At 41.2% G+C, this 19559-nt stretch overlaps 1 protein-coding gene across 8 annotated transcripts in view; it reads left to right on the top strand.

The window, feature by feature from the left end:
• The first annotated feature begins 120 nt into the window (after window positions 1-120).
• LOC146657512 (uncharacterized) overlaps window positions 121-19559 on the top strand; it is a 34612-nt gene continuing 15173 nt past the window's right edge. For 7 of the 8 annotated variants that reach the window (XR_014914067.1, XR_014914066.1, XR_014914065.1 and 4 more), the window contains exons 1-6: window positions 121-224; window positions 1656-1790; window positions 3682-3770; window positions 13609-13758; window positions 14501-14832; window positions 14911-18354. Coding sequence is in view for 5 of the 8 variants with exons in the window: in XM_085425653.1 (XP_085281779.1) it covers window positions 1688-1790; window positions 3682-3770; window positions 13609-13758; window positions 14501-14832; window positions 14911-18354 (4118 nt within the window). In the remaining 3 variants the exon portion in view is untranslated. The remainder of the gene's footprint in view (window positions 225-1655; window positions 1791-3681; window positions 3771-13608; window positions 13759-14500; window positions 14833-14910; window positions 18355-19559) is intronic. The other variant, XM_085425651.1, reaches the window with a different exon arrangement.

Below are 19559 nucleotides of genomic sequence, written 5' to 3'. Positions count from 1 at the left end.
GCTCCTACCCCGGCAGCCATCCATATCCCCTTCACCCCCGTCCTCTCCCTCTTCTAGCTCTGAGTGCCGCACTCTGGAGTCCAGCATCCAGCGAGTGGTCTATCATGACGGGCAGCAGGACGCGGGGGATGATGGGGCATTGTCCGCGGTGACGACAGTCACCAAAGAGATTCTTCAAGAGGCAGCAGAGCACATCAGAGCAACGCTGGGGGAGATTCTTGGAGGTGAGAGAAGCACAGGCGCCCTCCCCCCAGGGGGAGTAATGGGGCGATGAAGGAGGACACACACAAATCCCCTGACATGACTCGCTTAACACTCACCAGGAGAGATCGAGAACGAGAAAGATGAAGGGTGGTGAATGTGAGTAAGTAAGAGCTCGGAGAGACACACAGAGTCCCGTAATGTGACTTTTTTTCTTTTTAATTTAGCTTAGTCTGTTTTCCTCTTTTGTCAGGTAGTTGTATTTTCCTCCTAAAGTAACAAAGGTTATCACAACAAATCAACGTGAAATGAAAAAAAGTAGATGAGCAGAGAACAAAAATGTGTGTAAACTACGCGTGTGAACTCTATTAGAGACAAAACTTTCTAGTTTCTGTGTAAGCTAGAGTAAAATATTCTTTGCATGTAATGATATTTTATGCCGTCAATAACAAAATAACTCCATAACTCCCCATAAAACTTTAATTGAGATGCTTTCCGTGCACATGTTGTTAAGCCAGTAAAACAGCCTGCCAAACAGGTACTCCAGACGTCGATGCTAGGCACCTGTGTGGAGGTTAGGTTGCAGAAAGCATCTGATCCTTGTTCGATAATGCTCTACATCAACTTTCACTGAGATTTACAGAGAGACAGACAGAGGAAAAGTGAATTAAGGTGGAGAATGGAGGGAAACGGCAGAGAGAGAGGAGTAAAGTGCAGAGACAGAAAAGAAAGATGAATAGAACAGGAGAATCATGTGCTGTGAGTAGTCCACTGCTCATATTTCTCTGGGAGAGTTCTTTGTACAGGTTCATTGATTCCTACAGGAACTCAGCTCTTTCCCTAAATAACATAAGGTCTTTGAGAAGACAGTTATCATGGAGGTGGGGTCTGGGTATACATCCCAAACAGACAATTCACACTTTAAGGCTGTTTTTACATAACTGGTTGACTGATAAATCAGACTCATTCACTGATATCCTCAAATATGATTTAGAGAGATCACACAGTGGTGCAAGCGGCTTCCAAAAAGCCAAACTTACTTTTTTCATAAGCATAAAAGAAAATTATTGCTTGCACTGATTTCTTTTCTCTTACAAAATGTCTTTCAGTGTCCGCTTGATGAAAAGGAGAAAATAATAGCACAAACACCTAATATTATTTATACACTAACAAAATCATGTCCTAAATATTATTCTTACTGTCTCATTTTATTAGGAGTTAATCGTTCTCTGTGTGCTGTGTTGTCTTTGTGATGTACAAACAGTATTAAGTGTAAACCTGCCCAAGCAAGTGCACAACCTTGTAACTAATCATACTGAAATGTAGGAAAACAGAAGTGTAAATTGTCAGTAATTATTTACTTTTAGCGATTTATTTTTTCACTCTTAATTCGTGGAGCAACCTACCATTACGCGGATTGTGTATATGAACTTGTGAAAGAGAGCCAGAGTTAGCATGACGATTGCACTCTGCACTTGTTTTTTGGATGAAACATGGCCGTCATTCAGCACAGCTGGAGGAGCTCGTGAAATCCTTGGAGCAATGGGGGGAAGTCGCTGTTGGTGAGCACAATGAAGTGAAGTTACAAGGTGTGCGTTCGATCACAAAGTGAATCTAAACAGAGAGACTGGCTGGAGTAGAGAGTCTGATATAGCTTTGTTCTTATATGCTCATCAAAGCAACACAGCGGCAGGTGCATCGTATTTCATAGCACTTTATGGGAGGAAGTATAACCAATGCAAGGAACAATGATTCCATTACTTTGAGTTTAACTGTGAGCTAGTTTCAGACCAGTGGGTTATCATATTGGGTTGCATTCAGCATCTTATCTTGGAAGTGTATCAGTGATGTATAAATTGATTGTCACTACAAAGATCAATCCAGTAAAATGTGCAAACCAGTGTCTGTACCACTCAAATACTAGACTCATAGATAGCATCGCATTTCTTGAAGGAAAAAAAAAGTTTTTCTTAATCTCTGACAGAGAGACTTCATTATTTGAAAATACATCAGTTTAAGTGTAAGAGTCAGAGCTGACCTTGTTGTGGGAAAATGTTGCTTTTTGGGGCCATGGGAACAAACTGGTCATGAGGCTGAGTGTCAGTGCTGTGTCGTGTCCAGCTTACTTAATACACCCATTAGCATAAGGGCGTGTGATTAATTTTCCTAAGGGGCCACACGAGAAACTGAGACCCTCCGCAATAAGCCAAACCCGGTTCTGCTTAATATTTATTTTATCTCGTTAAAAGCTTATTGGTGCAGCTCTCCACAACAGTCCAAGTTTCTCACGTCGGCCCCTTGGGAAAATTAATTGCCCACCGCTGCACTGTTTACCCAGTCAGTGCTATTTGGCCATATATTCATATAACAGTTTTCAATGTCATGTACAGTGCTTAACAAATTTATGAGACCATGTATATATATGAGTTCTCTGAGAAATCAGAAAATCAATTAATCATTACATTCAACCATTACAACATTTTTTCCTTTTCAGGAATGCAATAAATATAATTTTTGAAGTAAATATAATCCTCTGAATAAAAAAAAGAATAATATTCTTCATCATCACCTTTTTTCTACTCTTTTGGAAAACAGTAAATTTTAAAATTCAACAACAATAATTATAATTTAGCATTAAAACTATTAATTTAAAAGCTCTTTCAGTTAAAGACTTTGCGCATACTAGTGATGGGTACTGAAACATAAAAAATGATTTGGGTGATTATAAATACTGGTAACTTACCCCAGCAAACTTATAATAAATTTGTTAACCACTGTATTTTGTGTTATTTTACAAAAAGGTAACTTAGTTTTGTTAATAAACTCAGTCTTTAGGTTTGTAACAATTAGACTGTTAAACCTACCTACTATGCAGGTTAGTGTCAGGTAATAATTATTTGCGAAACTGCTTTTTTTTTTTTCTTGCTACTGACTTTTACTTTAAGATGAATCAGTCTCCCTTCACCACCGAACCATGAAGTGTGTTATTAACAAGCCCTGCTTCTCCTACCATCGCATAGCAGAAATACTGTCCATGTAATTTGTATTAGAGGACTGATGAAAGTCCACCCTGATCTCTCTGTCAAGTAAATCTGTAGTCAGGTTGTAATCATGTGTCAACATCAACTCTAATAGCAGTAAAACCAGTATAAATAATCTTTCCCTAGCAGGAGCAGTAAAGCTAACAGGACAGTGAGGGAGCTGTCAGTGGAGCACAGTCTGTGCACGTTGCAGTATTAACATAAGGTCTAATTAGATAACAGGGCTGTGTTGTTCCTGACAGCATTGTGTTTGCATGAATGCAAAAATTCCATTTGTTGCAGCATTGTAACATCGTTTTACTTACCTTTCACATCTGGAGAGGGAATTCATGCTTTATATATTTTTTTCTGTTATTTGTTGTGAAACCGTTTTGGATCCTTATATGTGTGTGTTTCATATAACTGTTAGTCTGTTTGTATATGTGCTGACTGGATGTAGACTTGATGCAGCAGCTGACTCTGGAGGTAAAGGAGTTTTCGGATGGAGAGATGACCGTAGTACTCACTTCGATGGCTACAGATAAGGAGGTAAATTCTTATTAAATAAAGTACCAGTCTTATGCCAAAAATCACATCACAGGATCTATGAAAAGTACTTTTTAAAAAGTTTTGAGCCACCACTCATTTGTTTATATTTTGCTTCCAAGTAGGCAGACTTTCTTGTAAAGCTTCATAGTGGTGTTTAGGAGAAGTTCTCCAGGCTTTCTGAAGGTCTTTTAAAGTTTCTCTTTGCACATTAACTGCTTTTTCACTCATAAGAGAAATATATATATATATTTTTATGATGCTGACAGATGAATTTTGAAAGCAGTTTTCCATCAGACCCTGCAGCTGATCCATCTACTGATCACTGAAGCCACATCAGAAATGGTCTCAGTGGAAGGATGGCTGTCAAAAAGTCATTCTTAAGGAAGGGAAATGTGGAGAAAAAGGCTGCGGTATGCCAACCTACACAAGAACTGGACTGAAAATCAGTACCAACAGGGTCTATGTAGTGATGAATCCAAGAGGAGGTCATGTGAGAGATAAAACAGTGAGTTTCTTCAGCCATTTGTAAAACACGATGGAACTAACGTCTTTCAAGAAGCCTGAAGGACTACTCCTGAAAGAGTTCAAGCTGTGTTGAAGAATAAAAGTGCCAAATACTGACTTCCAAGTTTGCTATAATTGTACAAACTCTCTTTTTGCCCTATATGCTGTATTTCCATGCATGGAAACGTGTGAATGCGTGCCTACTTCCTGTTTTCCTATCAAAATATAAAGCAATGAGTGGTGGCTCAAGACTTATGCACAGTTTTCTGATATACTCCTATGAACCGTACACAACACAAATCAAAATCAATGGTTATGTGTACTTTATTTATTGTACACAGTAATACATAAAGTGTGCTGATAATGGAATATTGGATTAATGTCCTTATTATTTTTTACTATCCCATTAGTCTTCTTTTTAGTGTTTCGTGGGTTGTAATGTTTTCAGAGAAGCTCAGAAAACTTCTGTTGTCTTTTAAGCGACAAAAGAGAAAGAGATAATGTTTCATTTGTTAAAAAGTTACTTTTGATGGATACATCGCACCTTCGCTGTGTCAAATTTGGGAGGTGCTGTAGTGTAGAAGAGGAGCCCCTCTGCTGTTGTGATGTTCTGCATTTGGATGAGATGTAGATGGAAGCTCGAGAGCCTCGCACACAATCATGTATCACCTTCCTCCCCACTGATTCCAAAAATGTGACACACACACACACACACATATTGAAACATTTGTGTAATGCTGGTGATGACTTCTCTAGCTCTGTCACTCTTTTTCTTCCTCTTCACATTTGCAAACAACACACACACACGCACATACACGCACATACACGCAAACAGGGTGCTTTAAGCCTTTAAGTTTACCCCTTGCTTTTCTCCCTGCTAATGTGTTCACCCCCCCCACCCAAAAGCACCCCCCCCCCCCCCCCCCACCACCACCAAAATAAAAAATTATTCATTATTTCTTTTATATCTCCTTCTCACTTCCAAAGCCCATTTTTCTCAGCAGCTGCCTAGCGTGCAGTATTAGGCTATGTGTAAAATAAATGATGTCTGTAGCCGTAGGGGTATGGCTCTGCCTCCCCCAGAAAACTACCTAACGTCCAAGGAACATTAAACACCCAGATCCTCGTTTAGCGAATAAATAACCATTCATTTGAATGGCTTTGTCTGTGTTTGCGCACCGGACTTTCTGTGCATATTTTACCAGCGCTGAGCCTGCATGCTGTGTGTCAGGAGGGAGAGAGAGAGAGAGAGAGAGAAAGAGAAAGAGAGAGAGGGCCCATTAAAGACTTAATATAGAATAAATGGCCAGGGGCTTGTGTGTCGCCAGCGGACCCCAACTCCACAGCGTCATGGTGGGTTACTAATGACCTGAGATCGGGCTCCAAAATGAACTCCTTATATGCATGTCATTTGCAGTGTGTATATATTTATATATTATTTTTTAATTGTGTTTGAAAAGAGAGTAAAACGGTATGAGAGTCATTTATTGAGGGAGGCTTAGGGAAGTTCTGCCTTAAATGATTCTTTCCAGAAAACTAAATAAATTAGATTCAATTAGTCTTTAATGGTTTATGTGCTATGTGTTTGTCAAAGTGTTCTCTCTGTGTGTGTGTGTGTGTGTGTGTGTGTGTGTGTGTGTGTGTGTGTGTGTGTGTTGGATGGTTAAAGAGGGCAGAGTTAGATTTTTGTTTAAAAAAAAAAAAAAAGATGTCTGTGATTGCCTAGTTAGCAGAAGAAAAAGCTTGCAGTGTGTGGTGTAACGATACGGACACATCGTATATACTGACTAATGTATTTTTGTATACTGTACAAACATACATTAGTCAGTCTGGGTGCTCCTCTATTACAGGAAGAGAAAAGTACAAACGAAATGAGCTTCCTCCCTTCAGAGTCACTACAGTTGAAACTGCAAAGGCAAATATTTCTGTCGGTTTCTCAAACACTGTTATTGTGTTTGACTATAGAAGAATAAAATACTGCTGCTGCTCCTGCACAAGAGCAACAATTATCTGAATTTTTCAGTGCTTCACCTTACAGAAGCAACGTTACATTTAAATGCCGCAGCGCGACCTTATTTAAATATTTTTGACATTAGAGTTAGTTTTCTGCATGACAGCAAGTTTCTTCGTGATGTGTACTATAAAGCACCAAGCATGGTGCTGCTCTGGGAATCAGGAGGAGCAATGTAAATCTTTGAAAACCCCCCCATGTTATAGCTGTGTACTGTCACTAGTGGTCAGCACCAAAACAAAAATAAATAAAAAAACTAGCTCAGCCCGTTCTGTGGAGAACATGGATGACACAATAGGAAAAAAAAATTATACTAAAGTTAAATTTAGTTCATTTATATTCATATAGGACCAAATCACAGCAACAGTTACCTCAAGGCACTTTATATTGTAAGATAACGACCTGACAATAATGCAGGGAAAACCGAGAAAACGCCAACAATCAGATGACCCCCAACGAGCAAGAGCTTTGGTGACAGTGGGAAGGAAAAACTCCCTTTTAACAGAAAGACATCTCTGGTAGTACTGGTGAGAAAACCACCACCAACCACTGGAACCAAGTGTGAATCAAGTGCTAAAAACAGTTAAAACTTTCCACTGCCATTGTTTGTTTGTTTTTTCTTTATGATGTGACATTTTTGTGCTTCTTCCTGCTCTGTAGGCTTTTTAGAGGGCTACATGCTTTGGAGCCTCTACGTTAGTTAAATTCCTACAGTCTCTCTCATTATGCAGCCAAAGACCTGCACAACTGAACACCAATAAATCCCACATAACACAATAGTTCTGAGTGGGGTGTACAGTCAGTAGCAAAGGTCTTAGCAAAACCCTTACTAACTTCTAATAGGAACCATTAACCCTAATAAAAAGAGCATATTGTGTCCATTACTCCCTCTGGTGTTGTTTGAAGACTATTAAAAAAAAATCAGATCTGATCCAGATGCACCACATCAGTCACTTCTGTCACTCACTTCTTTTGCAAAATAGCGAGATGTTCCAGCTGTTCAGTAGCTTGCTTTATTAGACAGCTAGTTAGCTGATGAGCATTAACATTTGAGTCAGTTCACAACATAAAGTGACTCTGAGCTCAGACTACCAAGATCGTTGTGAAGGAGTCTTTGGAAAATCTTCTCCCCTGTATGAGGTCCATAGCCCCCAAATTTTTGAGAACCCCTGCTGTACAGATTCCTTATGAGATGCTGTGTTTGCATCCATTACAGCTTCCATGCTCTGTGGTAGATGCATTGTATCAACTAGTAAAAAAAGCACCACAGCAGTGCAGCACCATAGGGGTCAAGGGCGTTGCTCAAGGGCACGTCGCTGTTGTGCATCATCACCTTGATCATTTGAAAAGTTTTGTGTAACACTTACATTGACCTCAAATTGATGAACACAAAACCCCCCCACTAAAGACGCATTATTCGCATATTCATGCCAGCACGTGTGTGTTTGAGCTTTTCACAGCTCAGAAATTAGCGCTGGCAGATGAAGCTTCGGTCAGATGAAGAGTTGTCATGCTGTGGAGTTGATGAACTGTGGGAAGGACAGGAGCCCACAGCCACACACAGACGTACACTCGCTCAGAGAATATGCGAATAATGTGATTTTTTTTTTCATATGTTAATATGGATATCTAAGAAGTACAATGTGTTTTAGAGTTCCTCGTCTTTTTTTCTCTTTTTCTTTCTTTTCTTTTCTTTTTTTTTTTTTAAAGCTGTTTCCGCTTCTCGGAGGATCAGGAAAAGTTTGCATGTTAGTTCAGTAATTTAATGTTACACCAAGATACAATAACTATTTTGATGGTATTTGTTTTCTCTGTGCGGCAAACAAAATCATTCATCTTATGCTCTGTGTGCGCGTGACCACTCTAACTGTGTGTGTGTGTGTGTGTGTGTGTGTTTGTTATTGTGTTGATGTCTATATCTCTATTTGTTTTCTGTCATTTTTCCAACCTGCAGTGGCAGAAGGTTCAGTAAGTTAGTCTTTACAGTGTATATCTGTAACCATGGGTAAGAGTTTCACTAATTCCAGGTTACCTTAACTTATGAACAAGGTTTGAGGTATGAGTCCTCAAACCCTGTATTTTGGAGAATGTACTTTTTTGGTTTTGATGGGAAAATAAAGTGAAACAAAATTGTTTTGATGCGTCTCCTGTGGTTGGGGTTAGTAAAAGATGCTAGACTGGTTGATAAAATCTCTGGTTAAGCCATCAGGCTGTTGTTATGTTCAGAGAAGAGGTGGTTAGACCTTATAGGGTTAACTGGGGACAGCAACTCACTTATACCTGAAGTGGGCAATGTGGGGTTAATCAGAACAGAACCATGGACTCTCATCACAGCAGCTCCACAGTCAGCACAGTGTGCCCTGAAAAGGCTGTATATAAAAGATGGACATAACTACCGGGCTATCACCCACTATTTTTTAACTCTTGATTTGAAGCCTCGATTTTTAAGTATTGTAGCTGATGCCATCTTGGGTGTGACCATATTTGGAAGAAAGGGTGTCATGATGACTCATCAGAAAACACCAGTAGCATCCATAGGCCCGTTGGATGCTTCATACACAGATATCTGCTTATTAGTGCAGCATATGAATAAGATATTTGAATTTGTCTTTAGTATTAACACAGAAAGCCATTTTATTGTTGTCATTGTTATTATTTGTCAGATACTTGCAATTAAAAATGCATGAACAACAAAAACATGGCGAGATGTCAGCTCAGCGCCTCACATCCGCAGAAGCTGACACAGTAGTGCCGATGAGTTAGCATTATTTTGGATGTTGTTTACTTTTCCTGTTTTCATTTATGCGATGTTTTGTGTTGTTGAGGTAGATTTGTTTGTTCTGTTCTATCTGATTGTGTTTGCGTACGTGTCCATCTCCATCTGAGCTGCGCTTTAGGTTTCATTTTGGCAACGTTGATTGTCTCTAATGTGTTGTTTGTTCGCAGTCTTCCGGCCCTTCTGTTTGTTTATGCAGGGCCAGTTTTGCCCTACGCCACTTGCACAAATAATTATGCTCGCTAATGAAGGGGCCCGCAGCCACGGCACTCAGTAAATGCCTTTCTGATGAGACGCACTAGGAGACAGCAGGTGCAGGGTGGGCCTCCCAGGGACTAAGATTGAAGACCAGGAAGCCAGGGTGCCCCGCCCCTCCACCCCCTCTATTTTTCTATTACTCTCTGGGATTCTGTGTCTTTCTTTCTTGCGCTGTAGTGATTTTCTGGGTGAGCAGACTCATAAAGCACATAGTGCTGTAGCCATGTGAAACATCCCTATATTAAGAAGGAATGCATAAAGATTGCATTCTATTTACAGTATCCTGGGATTTCTTGATGGTTTTTTTGTTTTTTCCCCCAACTAGTTTAAGTGTTAGATTGCATCTTCTTACATAGTAAAAATACTCTTGTGGTATAAACACATCAACAAGATTCCAAGATACATATTTTGATGTAAATTTGTTTGGCTACAGTGCACATTATACTGTTTGTGTCATGTACAAAAATATGGCATTTATTGAAACCATTTTGATGCTGCACAAGAGTCTCCGCTCCATCTTCAGCATCTTACGCTGATGTTTCTTCCTCATCTCTGCTGAAGAAGAATCTTCTGAATCTTTCTCTTCCCCATTTTCATTCTCCCCCTGTGGCTTCCTCAGGCTTTGAGGGCAAACAAATAAACAAAACAAAACATTTATAGACTCAGTGCTCGCATCTTGGCCCCCAAATCCCCGCACTTAGAGCTGAGTGAATGAAGCATGCGGAGAAGGCCCATATGAGATAGACTGAAAGACATTTGGGTTTCTTCCTCTGCAAACTTTCATACCACCCTCCCCTTTCCCCTCTGTCTTTCCAAAAACTTCATAAGCAGTAATACTCTTGTGTACGCATGTGTGAGCAGGAGTGTGAATAAGAGTGAATGGCTGTTAGTATGCAAGTACATGCGTGTGTGTGTGTACGTGTGTGTGTGTGAGTTCAGCAATGCGTGTGTGTTTGGCAAGTGGTATATACTGCACATGTGTGCGTGCATTTGCATGTGTGTGTTTGAGCAGGGAGGTGTCAGCTCGCTCCTTGCCACCCCATTTACTGTAGCTGTACCGCTGTGATCACAGACAGATGTATAAATCAAACCTCGCTTGATGGATTCATCAGGGTGGCGAAACGATCGCCTGAGAAGAACTCGCAACTCTCTTAGCATTCTGTGTTCTGACGGAAAGGGTATGCAAAGAGCCTAAATGGATGAACGCTTGATTAATTCTTTGCCGGAGATGTTGGCGACAGCAGGAAATGTGTTTTTGCTTTGACTGTGTTTGCACGGGAATTTACGCACGCGGGGCGTGAGTTATGAGGCCTGAGTTTTGTACCTAAGGCTATTGTGCATAATGACGGCAGGTTGGGAGAACTGCAAGCAGCCGCTAAAGACTTGCTACCTGTGGAGCAAAGACAGCCAATGAGAGAGAGAACGTGTGTGTGTGTGTGTGTGTGTGTGTGTGTGTGTGTGTGTGTGTGTGTGTGTGTGTGTGTGTGAGAGAGAGAAAAGTGTGTGGATAAAGGCCTAGTCTGAGAAACAGATGCCTATAAACAGTTTGAGAACAAGATGTAAAGAGTTAAGATGCAAAAAAAGTAAGAGGACAGTTGAAAGAGAGAAAAACACATTTGAGTTTATTGAAAAAGTATTTTTATTTTTTTTTAAAAAGCATAGAAATTGTACTCAAAAATGTTGTGTCAACCGTGGGTTCAACCCTATTTTGGCTATTCATAGTAATGGTTGCAGGTCAACGGTGTGACAAGTAGTCATCAAAGTTTTGATGTTACAGCTGGTCTAAACCAAAAAAGGAGCTCACACAGCTTACGCTGACACCACACAATCGCCAACATAATTTTTCCTTCAGTTGTCGGTGTAAGTGTTGTTTGCCTTCTTTCTTTCTTCTGCGCTTAAGAGCTCGATGTGATGCTGGCAAATAGACAAATCATAATCAAAAAGATCTGCCGGCATCACAGAATATAATCAGCATTTAGGGAAAACACAAAAAAGCATCATGCTGCAAATACAGAAAACTCCACTGCGAAACGCTTCAGAGTTAACAGCACAGAAGCCTAAATGAAATAATAATGAATGAAGGAAAATAACAGCATTCAACCCACTTAAGCTCATTTTGCACTTTGGCAACAATTAGTCCTTTCCCAGCTATCTTCATCACTTTATTGTGCCTCCTAATAGCCCTCTGTGCTTCCTGCACGTTTATGGTATTTTGTTGTATTTTCTCCTTTTGCAGAATTGGAGTTTTGCTTGGAGTTTTCTTAGTTTGCCTTTGCTTTATATTTTCTTAAGTTGTAGTCCATTGAGCTTTTAGTGCCACTGAGTGCAATTGTCTATTGCTGGAACTTAAGAATAAGGAGCATACAAAATGACCCAATGAACTGCAGTGAAGCATGTAGTAAAAAGCCACAACACTGGCCGTAAATATCAGTTAAATATCTCAGTGCCTGCTGACTTTCCAAGCTCATCATTTTAAGATCACCTCACATTTCAGAATGTAAAGTAAGTTTTCTCACTGATGCTAAGTGACAGCAAGGACTGTGAATTTAAACTATCTATACAAGAACAAGGACTTTCACCTTTTGGTAAACACGTTACTAAAAAGTCAAATTAAAAGCAAGTCAAGTGAAGGATTTAAAGTAACTAGGTTTCTCGAGGTAAGGCGGCCACCGGTAAGTGCAACAAATGAAATACAGGTTTCTGTGTCCATATCCTAAGGTTCATGGAGATAGTTAGCAAGTGGTTTTTATATCTAACATGTTGATAATTTATAAGAAAAGGCAATCTGTGTATCTGGAGGTGGCAGAGGGAGAAAGAGGAGGGGCAGGCAATATGAGTAGTAATTTACTCAGTTAAGAGCCAAATGGCAGACAGACTGTCGCCCTGCGTGTTATCGCAGAGATTCGCACTCTGCTCGTTTTCTGACTATATTTCCGTGTGTGTGTGTGTCTGTGTGTGTGTGTAGTTTTGAGTGCATATGCACACAGTTGGCTCTTAGCTTCACTAGCATCATCTGATCATTTCTGTGTATATTGTACCATAAATGATGAAGCCTTTATTGCTCTCCTAGATCTCACATGTGCGTACACCAGTTCATGTCGGCTCCTAAACTTGCATCACAGCACACGAGCGCAGGTGAACTCATGTGTGCGTCTGCATGCGTTCGTGCCACGTGCGCGTTTGCTTGTGTGTTTGTACTTATGTGAGTGAATATGTGTGTTTTAACGAATCTTGGGAGGCTTCATTGCACTCATCAGGATATCAGTGTTGAGAAATGGCAGTGTCAGTGAAGTGACAGTTGTGTGTGTGTGTGAGGATTGATGAGCCCGAGTCTGACAGCAGCCATATTGTGGAGCGAGAGAAGGATGGAGGGATGGAGGGAGGAACAGTGGGAGGAGTATTGTGGCCCCCTCATCCTCACAGGTTAATATTGACACAGCCTGGGCAGATACAGCGCCAGAAGCTCTCATCAATCACTTTCAGTGGTCCGATACAAATACACACACTCGCGTGCACAGGCTTAAGTAGTGAGACGGACCACACACACACACACACTGCCGACTGCACAGCAAAGAAATGCATATGCTGAAACGTCATTGGACTGACACGATCTGGCAACACGAGAAGAAATAGGTTTTCATGTCTGCAGCAGACACACACACGAAAGTCAAACTTCCTTTATTAGTTTTACTCTAAATATCTCTTTTGTTTAAAAAGTTCTACTTAAATAAGCACGGCAACAATTTTGAGAACTTTACAAAACAAACAGTTGTACAGCAAATCTAGATTAATCAAGCAAATATGTTTTCAAAAGTATCACTTTGCACACTTTATAGCATAGCAAATTACGGTTCCCATAACATTGTTGTTAATCATTCCAGAGAGAAAGAAAAAAACAAGTTCCCTTGACAAACAAAACAATTAATTAATGCAACTTTCCATCCATCAATCACTGTGTGTGTCACTGAATTACCATAATCTGTGCATGGTGGCTGTTTTAAGAGCAAACAGTTAATTTCCAAACAATAAATCACAAAGTGTCTCTCTACCCCTCTGTGTGCTTTGACAGCTTCGTCTCTCATTGCTACAGATAAAGGGCTTTTTTCTCTGAAACCACTCAAGTTTTACTAAATTACATTAAATCATATGTGCAATAAAAGGCAGAGTCTTACAAAGTTTCCTATGTGGCTGTATATAAAAATAGAAAAGGTTCATCATTAATTTGAACACTTTTTTTTTCTCTACATAGTAGTAAAAATTTAATGTTTGTCCTTTTTTGTCACTTTCAGGACTGGCATGATTATCTGGATGTGCTTAAATCGTTCAGTCACCACCATAGGTTCGATGGTATTGTGGTTCTCTTATCCATCAGTGATTCAGTTCACCATCCCCGCCAGCAGGTGGCTGTCTACTCAAACAACACAGATATCCTGAAACAGGTAAAATATTCATCAGAAGCAACAAACAATCATATGTCAGGAATGAAGCATAAAGTGCTTCTTAAATACTCACAGCTCTGTAATGGTGTCTTTAGTAAATTGAATAAATATTAATTTCTTTTTAAATATTTCCCTGACTCTGAAAATAATGTGTCAAAAGAAATACCTTATGAAGGAGACCGGAAACAAGTTTTTTATTAACTAAAATGTGTGCAGCATTAGTGTATAATCACCTGGCATCTCATCCTTTTAATTTTGCTGGTCCAAAAATGCCTGTTTTGTTTTTACTTTTCTTATTACGCTAGGATATGTTTTATGTCATATACATTGAACTAAGCTAAAGTCAAAATGTGGAGATTACAGTTGTTTCAAGGCAAACTGCCACGGCTCCTATACCCTCTACAAAATGCCTTGTGTAGAAGATTTAATGACTCGGCTTTAGTTGTAAGGAAATGATTTCTCTTTTAGCACATAAACACAGCGTGGGTAAGTATAAGGGTGCTTAAAACTGCATCTGGTCAGAAGGACCAATAATGCTTTAATAATGCTTTTTTTTCTTAATGTGGCCCTAATACTCCTTCATACAACAGCAACACTGAAAAGCATAGTAGTCAAACTGCTTGTTCTAGAAACTAGACAGATATGTAAGATATGGCCTCACTCTAGTAATCAAACCATTCAAAAAGATGAACTAAATCAAATAAGGATTAGGTGGTATATTTAAACAAGCTTCTCATTGCAGATCTGCTCCGAGCTTGAAGAATCCTCCAGCTGGTCTCTTTCTGGTGAACTGGAGGCTCTGGAGAGTCTTCAGGTTTATCATATTCCACTGAACACCTCTGCATCCTCTGGTTGTCCACCACTGCTCGCGGAGGAGATCCAGGGCATCCTTAAGGACTTTGTCGACCGGCGTAGTTCTGTTTTAGCCTGCCACCCCAGCAGTAGGACTTCTTCCACAGACGGAGTAGCAGGCAGTGTGGAGTTCTCCCAGGGATCGTCTGGCATCAATGACATGGATGGTTCTGATATAGAGAGAGCAGAAGGAGGCAATGGCGACACAGTGGCAATAGCAAGGTAGAATGTCTGAATGTCTACAGTTTTTAGAGAAAACATTATGTTCACTCATACTTTTGTTTTATCTCCTGCAAACAGGGTAATGGGAGATGGTGAAGAGGACGCAGGAGGTGCAGGAGTCAATGTCGGTGGGGAGCTAGTGAGCCCTGACAGCGGAATGACCACCATTCGTAGCAGCCGCTCCTCCAAAGAGAGTTCGATTTTCCTTAGTGATGACAGTCCGGTGGGTGAGGTGATAGCTGGTGGTGGTCCAGCAGCAGGGCCAGGAGGACTCTTTCTGAGAAACCCCTCTCCTTTGGGGTTGTTATCTCTTTCCCCTCCTGTCCCACCAGAGAGGAAGAAACACCGCTCGAGCAGACACAGGAGCGATAACTTTGACCTGTTTCATTTTGACCCGCTGCATAGCAGTGACCAGTCTACGCCAGTAGGAGGAGAAGTGGCAAATTCTGGAGAAACAGGATATGAAGATGAAAGAAGAGCAGGGAGCTCTAGTCTGTCAGAGTTCGATGAGCTAAGCTTTCTTGATTTCTCTGCTCCCAACTCAGTGGGAGGTCTGGAAAGTGGAAATTGTTCAATTGATCGCCGCGGTTCAAGCCATGGGAACGAGATGATTGACACCGTGGTCCCTCCAACCCCGGTCAACAGCCTGGTTGGTAGCCGCCCACCCAGCAGTTGTGGCGTCAGGTTCTTTCCGGAAGATGTTGTTGAAAGGATCAATTGCCTACAGCATAAAGACAGTGTGTCATCTTCTTTGTCGGAGACCTGGGATGAACTGGGCTTTGACACACAAGGAGCATTGTCCTCAAGTGATAATAACATGTGGAATAGACCCAAAGATTCTGAGAGCCCACCTAATATTTTAGAAGAAGTTGGAGGCAAAGACTTAGTGGGTAACATGACAGAAAAGGAAAGCAGACAAGAGATCTTAAAGTCAGAGAATTCCCACCACAAAGGGAAAAGTCTTGAACCTCAGCTTAGTTTGATCACAGAGCAGACTGAATGCTATGAAAACTGGAAGGATGAGTGGAAACCTATTACTTTGGATGATCTCCAACTGACGCCACCAGAGGAAGACTTAACTGGAAGAGGCAAACCTGCTATTATTGGAGCACAAGAAAGAGCAGCTTTGGCCACAAAGAAAACAATCCTGAACACTTTAACACCGGACACATCTAAAGAAGAGGACGAGGGGGTCCACAGAAAAAAAAGGGAGCAACAGATGGAGCTTTTAGACTTCTGGACGTACTCTGCACAGAAAGGATTTCTTAAATCTGATAGTGGGACCACCACGTCTTACCCCGAATCGCTGGATATGTGGAATATGACAATCCGGGATGACAGTTTATCACCTCTCACAACCCCTGAGAACTTATCTCAAAACTCTGGTTCTTTCTGTGGACTGAACACCAATATCAAGGGTGGAACATCTGTAGAAAATCCACTGGGATACTCAGATGGTGGAATGGAGATGTGGAACACCACCATACAGGAAGACAGCTCTTCCGCAATGACGACTCCAGAAGCACCTGAAAATGGAAAGGACCTTAGTCACATGGATTCAGTGGATGCCACTGACACTGTTGGGACACATGCCAACAAAAAGGAAGAAGAAGACAATTTAGAAGAGAAGAGTGATCCATGTGAAGCATTTAAGCAGACGCCTGAAGTTGTGAAAATAGTCATCGAGGCTGCAGAGGGCACAATGCAGAGTGAAGAAACAGAAGGCATCGATGTACAAGGTGCTCAGAGTCGCAAGAACTCTGCAGATGATGACGATGACACATCCACCTATGAGGGCACTGACGTGTGGCAGTTACCCATCTGTGGCATGGTGACCTCCACCTCTGAATATGACAACGTAGGAGCAGGTACATGGAGCCTGGCATCCTCCCCTGACACCTCTGGCTGCCCTGTAGCAGACATGATACAGCTTGAGGAGCAGTCTAGCCCTTTTATAGCTGTGAGCAAACCCATTCTGACAGATCAGAGAGTAGATATCACAAATAAAGAACAGCCAGACGACCAAGTGTTTCTGTTTGAGGCAGCCAGTGAGATGGGTGGCCGAAGCAGAGAAGGATCAGAGGAGACTGAGTGGATAGAGCAACCCAGAGATCATTCCCCATTTCTTCTGGTCAACTGCTCCACTGGCACTCGGCAAATTTCACAGTATCCAGAGGAAGCTGCTGAACCACAAATCCAGGCTGACCAAACATTATTCCCAGCCTATGTGACGACCAATGAAGGTGAGCATGCCACAGAAAGTCAGGTGGGAGCTACAGATGGGAGCAGAAGACATGTAGATGGAAAAACAACAGAAACTGTATCTCTGAGCTCCAGTCCTGGTGGAGAGAAGGACCTAATGGAAAACCCAGACAGTGGTTGCACAGATAGTCCAGATGAACTTGGCCTAGAAATGGAATACATCATCGTATCTGGCACGGTAAAAGAAGCTACAAGAGAGTGCCTTGACAGACCTAAACGGAGTGAAAGGCAATCAAAGGCAACAAAAAAGTCCCTGGAGACATTTAGCATGCTGTCATATGCAGCCTCGGTACTGCAACGTCAGGCCCAAGCTGCAAAACAAAATTATAACAAAGAAACACTGCCAAGTAAGTTACACCAAGTCAGAGGAACTGACAGTGCTCCCAATGCAGACCAAAATCAACCTGTCGAATCAACTCCCTACGAAGCAACTCATGATAGTGCAACTGACTGTCACGTGGTTCCAGAAATTATCAGTCCCAGCCAATCGAAAAATGACTCGGAAGCTTTTCATCAGTCTGATTCAAGACCAACAAGCTCCAGTCAGTCAGAGGGAAATTATGACAGTGAGTCAAGCATTGTGCCCCGCAGTGTGTCTCCATCATTAAGATATCCATCAGATCACTTCTTGAAAACCAGAGAGGAGGTTTATGTCCACTCACAGATCTCAATGGAAGATTCAGACGAAGGCGGGGAGACGCCACCCGCTCCTTCTCCATGTCCTGCTTCCTTGGGTGACTTCCAAGTCTGGGGGGCTCAGTTAAGGAGAAAGGACACGTCCCAAACCACGTCGGAGCCACAATCCCCTGTGCTTACCAACAGTTCGGCCTCTCATGCCAGCTCTCTGATTGGCACCCCAGTAAATGAAACAAGTGTTTGCATTGACAAAAGACTAGGATTACCATTTTCTGGAGATTTAATGGAAGAGGAAAATGACGTTGAGGAGCAGGATGAGGAAACCAACACACTAGAGAATGCTGTCCTTCCAAAATGGACTTCAGAAGTGCAAAGAGAGAGGGAAGAAAGACAAGAGTTTGCATCTTCAGACCTGCTGAGCTTTAGTGATGACTTAATTGGAGGGTCTTCATTTCAGCAAGCAGGATTACAAACACATGAGCCAAAGAGAGATGGGTTTCCACTGAGCAGAGTGGATTACCGTGATGGACGACCTATAAGGACTGAAGATTGGGATAAATGGTCTATTGGACAACAGCCTGGAGACACTGGAGCTTCACAAGATAATTATTTACCTGATTTAAGGTAAGAAACACAATCCAAATGCATATGCTTTCCAAATACTCCGGAGTTAGTGGTGACTTCATTTGTGTTGAGTAGAGAAGATATAGAAGTAATTCTGCAGCACTCTGTCTTCTTTACTTGATAGACTTTTCTATTCTCAGGCTGCTAACGGCAAATAAATGAAAATGCCTGCGCACACCGACCTGTATCTCTCTCTCATTCACACACACGCAACTCACACACAGGCAGCCCTCCTTCCTTTCACTTTGCCTTAATTCTTTTAGTTTCAAAAGTTTTCTCAATGAAGTCTTTTAGATAACTGAACATAACTGAACTCACGAGCCAGAAGGAACACCTAAGCACCAGAGTCTGGTGTGTGTATGGACGGATGGAAGGATGAGTGACTGACAGAGGATAAGAGCCTGAAGGGACTATGTTTGTTTATAATATGTGAGTGTGAGTGAGAAAGAAGCAAGCCTTGCGTGTGAATGGATGCATATCTCATGTGTTTAGCAGCCTGGTTTGATCTGCAGCTCTGTGTGTTTTTGAGTGTGTTTATAAATCTGTTTATGCCTCATTAGATATGCATTACCTGCCTCATTACAGCTGCAGACCCACCACAGCTAATGGAAACAGCTCCCTTAGCTCTCTTGCAAGGTGTTGGCATTGTGCGTGTGTGTGTGTGTGCGTGTGTTCATTCATGCACTGGTACCTTTAGCTTCAATAGTTCTTTAGTAAATAAATCAATAGAATATACTGTCTATGAAGTGGAGCCTGTTCTGTATTTCAGAGAATTACAAATATATCTTTGGCCTACAATGTTGAAGACATTTTATTTCATTCTCTTTATTGCTGATTTTAAACACTGATGAAATAGTCCTGTTGGGTTAGGTTTAGTTTCACAAAACACAATGTAAATGTCCTTAAGCGCTAATCAATGTATGCAAATATACATCTTAAAAAAAGAACAACTGGATTTTTCTCTGCTTATTCTATAGTTTTTATTGTCATCTTTGCTTCCTTCCTTTTCCAGAGACATATTTGTGTTTTTTGGCACATTACCGCCACCTGTTGATTGGTAGAAAAATGGCTGAATTTTAAATCTTGTCACCCTGGTACCCATGAACATGCATTTGTGTCTTTGCACGTTTAGAGAAAAATAAACAAACAAAAAAGGGTAATGTAGCCTTCAAGGGCCCCAAATTTTCTTAATGATATATTATCAC

Source organism: Rhamphochromis longiceps, linkage group LG12 (assembly GCF_057381845.1).
Source record: "Rhamphochromis longiceps isolate RC_006_pf linkage group LG12, R_longiceps_female_GT1.1, whole genome shotgun sequence".
Taxonomy (NCBI): Eukaryota; Metazoa; Chordata; class Actinopteri; order Cichliformes; family Cichlidae; genus Rhamphochromis; species Rhamphochromis longiceps.
This window is presented reverse-complemented; position numbering and strand designations above follow the sequence as displayed.